Genomic DNA, 7,096 nt, shown 5'->3' on the forward strand with positions numbered 1-7,096 from the left:
TTTTGTGTCCTGCCAATTGAGTAGAAGAGTGATTGATTGCGAGAACAGAAACGATGTCAAGATACATAACTTCGCGTGGAGGTAACTTTACCCCCACTGTTTACTTGACGCCCTATGAATTTAATGAACAGGAACTTAGATGAGCTGGGGTTGATTTTCCAGAAAAATATGCGCGTGATTCGCTGAGATGACCGGCAGCCATGCCTGGCTGGAGATTTGCTATGGAGGACATACATTTTTTTGAATTTTTATGGAATAATTTATTAACGAAAGACTTAACTGGAATGCGGAGGCCCACTGGAACGTAGGTCTCCGCAGCGCTATAAGCGCATGATGAAGGAAAAATTATTCCTCAGTTGATGGTGACTCGTTGTCTGCTATCGGCAAAATGCAGACTTTGGAGATGGCTCGCACGTAAACTCCGTCCTTTGTGCGTACCTTAACCACTCTGATGTTACCATCTTCGCCGGTGTGTATATCGATAATTCGTCCTAAACTCCATTTGAGAGGGGGTAAATTCTCATCTCGCAGCAGAACCATCGTGCCAACGAATAGATTTTTCCGCTGTTTCGTCCATTTCGTACGATTTTGTAAATTTGATAGATATTGTGTCGACCATCGTCTCCACAATTGTTGGAGATAGTTCTGGACACGTTGCCACTTGGAGAGTCTCGATTCCTGTATTTCTTGTAAAGATGGTTCAAGAATCGCCATTAGAGGTCGATTTATAAGGAAGTGTCCTGGTGTAAGGACGGTTAAATCGTTCGGATCGTTGCTGAGAGGTGTAATTGGCCTCGAGTTAAGGCAAGCTTCGATTTGAGCTACTAAGGTGGCCAATTCATCTGAATGAAGTATGACATTGCCCAATGTTCTCTTCATGTGACTCTTCATCGATTTGACTGCTGCCTCCCAGAGACCGCCAAAATTGGGAGACCTTGCCGGAATAAATTTGAAATTTATATTTTCAGTAGCTGCTTCCTTCGATATCGATTCTCTTTGGTTATTGAATAACCTTCTCAATTCGTCCAATTCACGCCGAGCTCCGACGAGATTTCGGCCATTGTCACACATGATAATTTCTGGACGACCACGGCGTGCGACAAATCGTTTTAACGCTGCGATGAATGACTGAGTTGTGAGGTCTGCGACTATTTCCAGGTGGATAGCCTTGACCACTAGACAAATGAACACTGCGATGAAACATTTGATTGGTTTACCTTTTCGATACGGATACTGGACGTTGAACGGTCCGCAATAATCCACTCCCACTCTCGTGAAGGGTGGTGCTGGTGTGACGCGTTCAACTGGTAAGTCACCCATTATTTGTTCGTGACTTTTTGGACGTGTTCTGAAGCATTTGAGACATCTGTGTATCACTTTGCGTGTTACATTTCTTGCTCCAATAGGCCAGAATCTCTCGCGCATACTGGAGATTATCAGTTGTTGGCCAGCATGAAGAAGGGTTTCGTGATAATGAGTTGCAATCAGCGTGGTGAGTGGATGACGGTTGTCCAGAATTAATGGGTGTTTGCGTCCAACGGAAATCTGAGCATAATTCAGCCGGCCGCCGACGAGAAGTAGTCCGTTCACGAGACGAGGATTCAATGATCTTATTCGAGATGGAAACGTTATTGAATTTTTAGTTTTTAACTCAGTCAACTCTAGATGAAAGCTTTCCTCTTGTGCCAATGCAACCAATCGTAATAGAGCACTTTCTCGCTCTTCGTATGTCAGAAATCCTAATTTGCGGTTCTGACAGTTTCTGCAGTTGTAGATAAATCTCCTTACAAGAGCTACGATCCGCACTAGATCCGATAATTTAGATTTCAAAGTGAAAATGAAACTGGTTTTTATTTCTTGAGCAGGAGCTGAAACAGTGGCTCGTTGCTCCACTGTCGCTTGATTTAATTCTTCGATTGTGTATTTGACCGATTTCGGCCATTCTTCTTTCTCTAAATGAAGCCACTGTGGCCCATGCCACCATGTTTGATGGTTCAATAATTGATCAGGTGTCATTCCACGTGACAATGCGTCTGCAGGGTTTTCGGCTCCAGCCACATGATTCCAGATCCCCTTCCTGGTTATGTGCTGGATTTCTGAGACCCTGTTCGCAAATATATTCCAGCGTGATGGCACAGATGATAGCCAACATTTGACTATCATAGAATCCGTCCAAAAATAAGGTTGTATTGACAGTTTTATACTTTCAGCCGCCTTTTCGAAGAGATGACTGCATACAAGCGCCGATGATAATTCCAACCGTGGGATAGAAATTTTCCTTTTCTTTTTCTCGAGATTGTCAATTGGAGCGAGATTTCGCTGTGAGAAGCGACACAGAAATGGTTCCGTTAAATGATATGCAACGTAGATATAAGCAGGCTCCGTAAGCCTTCTCGGAAGCATCACAGAACCCATGCATTTCTACGGTGATTATGTCGTTATCGAATGCAACCCATCGAGGAATTTCTAGGTGCGATAAGCCAGCCAGATTGCTTCTAAACTTCAACCACCAATTTTGATGCTCTTCGGCCAGCGATACATCCCAGGAACACTTTGTTTTCCAAAGTTCCTGGAGAAAAACTTTGGCCTGAACTGTGACAGGTCCAAATAATCCTAATGGATCGAAGAGCTTTGCGAAATCGGACAGAATGATTCTCTTGGTGATTTCAGATGATGAGTGCCACTGGGGCACAGTGAATTTAAACATGTCAGTGTTGGGTGACCAGATTAATCCGAGCGTTTTGATGTCGCCTGATGGCTGTAGCTCTAAAGTCGATTGATTACTTCTAAGGTGAATGGGTATCTGTTCCAGGATCTCACAGGAATTAGTACTCCACTTACGCAGAGTGAAACCGGCAGCGCTGAGTAGCAGAATAAGTTCTCTGCATAATTTCGATGCTTCATCGATGCTTCCAACACTTTTTAGCAAGTCGTCGACATAGAATCCGTTGAGGATTGTTTCTGCTGCGATTGGATATGTTGGTTTATTGTCTTCTGCGAGTTTCTTCAGACAACGAGTAGCGAGATACGGTGCAGGCGAGGTTCCATACGTAACCGTCGTTAGTTCGAAGGTGCGGATGGGTTCAGAAGGATCATCTCTCCACAAAATGCGTTGAAGATGATAATCGGCTGGGTCCACATTTATCATCCTGTACATTTTCTCTATGTCAGCTATGATTGCATATTTGTGGAGACGGAATCGTAAAATTATCGAGTACAGGTCGTCCTGTACCACAGGGCCTACCATTAATGCAGCATTAAGCGAAATACCACTGGACGATGGACATGACGCATCAAACACGACACGCAACTTGGTTGATGTACTATCGGGCTTAAGTACCGCATGATGAGGCATATAGTAAGGTGTTTGCATGGATTTCTCCTCGCCAATAGGTAATACCTCGCGCATGTGGTTCAGGTTTCGATACTCATTAATGAAATTAGAGTACATTTGTTTGACATTTACATTTGCGTTGAGTCTTTTCTCCAACGCTGAAAATCTACGCAAAGCTATCGATCTCGATTCGCCGAGACGATCGATTAAGTATGGTTTCTTGGGTAAATGCACTATAAATTTTCCCGAACAATCTTTCTTTGTGGTTCGTTCGAAATGTTTTTCGCATGCGGTTTCTTCCAACGAAAAAGTACTAGTGGTACGACATAATTCTAACTCGAAGAATCGTATTAATTGATCTTCGACTGATTCGGAAGAATGTGAGACGATCGATGAATAACAGCATGCTTCGTCTGGAATTGTTCCCGAGACAATCCAGCCCAACTGTGTGTTCTGTAACGTTGGACCAGATTCGGTCAATTCGATTTGCTGACTTTCTAGGATAATGTCTAAATAAATTTCTGCTCCTATTATAAGATCCACCGCACGAGACTCGTGGAAAGTTGTATCAGCTAAGACGACTTCATTAGGAATTTTCCAGCTGTTTATGTTAATACTTTGTACGGGAAGGTTAACAGTGACACGTGGTAGCACGTGGAATTTCAATCGCGTTGTGTACTCTGTGACACAAGAATTCATTTCAGCTAGTACTGCTTGAGTTGAGGCTGTGCATGAACCTCCAATTCCGACAACAGGTAAATGTTCACGAGATCTCTTAAACTTGAGCTTCTGGGAAAAGCTTTCCGACATGTAGCATCGCTGCGAGCCAGAGTCCAGCAACGCACGAGCGAGCATCGAATTTCCGTACTGATCCGTGATGCCTACAACGGCAGTGGAGAGCAACACTGTACGTGAAGTGTATTCTGTATTCATTGCGGGTGCAGTGTGGTAACTTGTACTGGGGGTGTCTGTGGCGAATTTGTGTGATTGAGCTTTGCTTGCATTTGTTGTTGGATTATCGTCTGATTCTGTGTTGTGTCTCGTTATTTGCTGAATGTGTGTTGAGCGATCAATTGGCGTTGAAAATGTTTGATTTCGCGGTGGTTGCGGGTTTTGTCCTTGGTATTTCTTAAAAGACAATTGTCCTGACTGTGGCTTAGCTTGTGAACCCACAGTGGGTGATGAACTCGAATGAAGTAGCGTGTGATGGCGTTGACCACAATGGTGACATGATCCCCGCGTGCAGAATCTGGCTATATGTGCAGGTGACAAACAATTAATACATAGCGAATTTCTTTTTACTGCATCTAGTCGGTCTGGAACATTCATTTTAGAAAATTTGGAACATTTGAATACAGAATGAACAGGCTCTGAACAAAAAGAGCATTTATTTGATTGAACACTAGCGTGACTGATAGTAGGACGATATAACTTTCGATTGTCGGACTGTATTGCCTTTGTTGGCGTGATAGATTGCAACATTGAACAGTGTGATTTCAGAAATTTTATTATCTCTTTATATTTCGGAACTTCTTTACAACTATAATGAGACTCCCAGTGTCTCAATGTGGTTGGGTGTAAACGTTTACATAGCATGTACTGTAGTAAGGTACTCCATCCTTCCGTCTCCTCACCAATTTTGTTTAACATTTGCAAATTTGTTTCAAAACCACTAACTAATTTGTTTAGTGATTCGAAATTCTCCTGACGTAACGGCTCCAATGCGAATAAGGAATCTAAATGCGTCATAACCAATAATTTCTTGTTCTCATACACACTCTCCAAAGCATTCCACGCGATAATATAATTGTTGGAACAGATCTCAATCGATGCGATTTCCTGCAGAGCGTCTCCGGTGAGCGATGTTCGCAGGTATGTGAACTTATCCATATCTGATAATCTAACATCATTATGGATTAAGTTCTTATATGTATCACGGAAAGTAACCCAGTCCGACATCCGTCCACTAAACGAAGGCAGTCTGAGGTCTGGAAGTTTCACTCGGGACTGTGAATCAACCGTGGATTGTCTCGAACCATTTGGCATTGGGTGATTCCTGTTTGCTGTTGTGAGATAGCTCAGAATAGTTTGCTTCAAATCGTACACAGAGTTTTCAAAATCTTTGATGATGGTGGCGTTGATCGTATCCCTTTGTCGAATTCGTTCCTCTTCCGTCGCTTTGGTTTCTGTAAGTTCCATGTCATCCGCATCGTCGGCTAAGATCTCCATTTGCATTCGAATATTGATGAATTTCTCCAATAATTCGTCCAGTTTGGCTAACCTCAGTTCCAAGGATTGTTTGTCCGTTCCTTCCTCATAGGACTGTACGAAATCAGCCACATTTTCCAGCGAGATACGTAACACACGCTCTTGCTTGGACAATAGCCTTAGATTTTCCGAAGGCATTGTTGAAGACACTTTGTTTCACTTGAACAATACTTGTATTGTTGTAGACACAATATATCTTTATCTTCTACAATGGCGTTATTGACTGACCGCGCGCAAATTGAAGGGACAATGAGATCAATTTATAATGATTTTCAATAGAACAAAGCAACCACGCTAACCGACCAGCAAAATTGACAATATCAACCGAAATTCTTAATATTTAGTCAAGGCTCAACTCAGCTTTTAAATATTGGAACACAATAAGTTTCTCATGCAAGCAAATATCGTTTATTTTATTTCTTCAATTCGCTCAATCACATGCAACGCGTCGGTCTCACATGCATCAAAGATCCGCGCCACAGACTCACCTGCTTTATACCCAGTACTTATCTTAATCATGCAATCTCCAGTCCTATTCCAGCAACAGCAGCAACAGCAGTTTGTTCCAACAGCGACAGCGCTCTAAATTCCTGATCAATGTGTCCTATAGGTCTTCCTCGTAGATAAAATTCAGCAAACTACGTGTGGATAAGCTATCAGCGATGGCGATGTGGCCTTCAGCCAGTGCCACAATATTTCTTCTAACACGATGTCACTTCCGCGTTTCCCGACGATCCGGTTCTATCGGACCAAAATGTTTGAACATGCACTTCTATTTTCCGGTTTCAATCAGAAAACGCGACTTGTGAATTTGTCACTAACGGTTTATTTTAAACAGTTGATTTTATTCCAAGAGGTGACTACTTCGTTCGAGATTTTATTTTCAACTGACTTAAGTCTATCTATCGCAATAGATATTTCAGATATCTATAGTTCTCTATTGCTTATCTTCGGCCCTATCGACGATCGTGAAAGCGATCGATCGTTTATGGGCTGATCTTTCGTATCCTAGCTGCTAACGATTGTAGTAATTGCACGGTGGGCTCATGCCATGCGAATATCAGAAATTCATTTCCTAAGTTGCTATAAAACTTTGGGCTAATGCTTAAACAGGAGACTATCACAAGTTTTTGGCACAACACCTCTCCCTTGGACATATGCGACGAGTTCCGATGGATACTTCTTTCCGCATCATCCGATTCTGAAAGAACTCCCTTAACTACTCCATAACGATACGCTCCTAGTAGGAACTGTAGTGCAGGACTGTCTATTATCAAGAATACTTCGATTCCATACATTTCTGGTGGCATTGGTCGGTGACATCGCCAAGATGTACAGGCAGGTATTAATCCAGTCGATTGATACATCCTTACATCATCGTTCGTGCGTCATTCTATCCAAGGAAAAAAGAGGAAGTGGGTTATGTCTATGGTTCAACCGTAATGGTGACGTAGGACTATCATTGATTCAGTGATCATTTGTTTGAAGTTGAAT

The 7,096-nt window shown here is 42.5% G+C and overlaps 1 protein-coding gene across 1 annotated transcript; it reads right to left on the reverse strand.

The window, feature by feature from the left end:
• Positions 1-345: 345 nt before the first annotated feature.
• On the reverse strand, positions 346-2,016 carry LOC129773373 (uncharacterized). Its single transcript, XM_055776970.1, has one exon. The coding sequence runs from the start codon at positions 2,014-2,016 to the stop codon at positions 346-348; it is 1,671 nt and encodes a 556-aa protein (XP_055632945.1).
• Between the last annotated feature and the right edge of the window lie 5,080 nt (positions 2,017-7,096).

Source organism: Toxorhynchites rutilus, chromosome 3 (assembly GCF_029784135.1).
Source record: "Toxorhynchites rutilus septentrionalis strain SRP chromosome 3, ASM2978413v1, whole genome shotgun sequence".
Classification (NCBI taxonomy): Eukaryota; Metazoa; Arthropoda; class Insecta; order Diptera; family Culicidae; genus Toxorhynchites; species Toxorhynchites rutilus.

Excerpts from the sequence above, each read along its gene's own strand:
- LOC129773373 (XM_055776970.1), bottom strand. The coding sequence starts at position 2,016 with ATGACACCTGATCAATTATTGAACCATCAAACATGGTGGCATGGGCCA.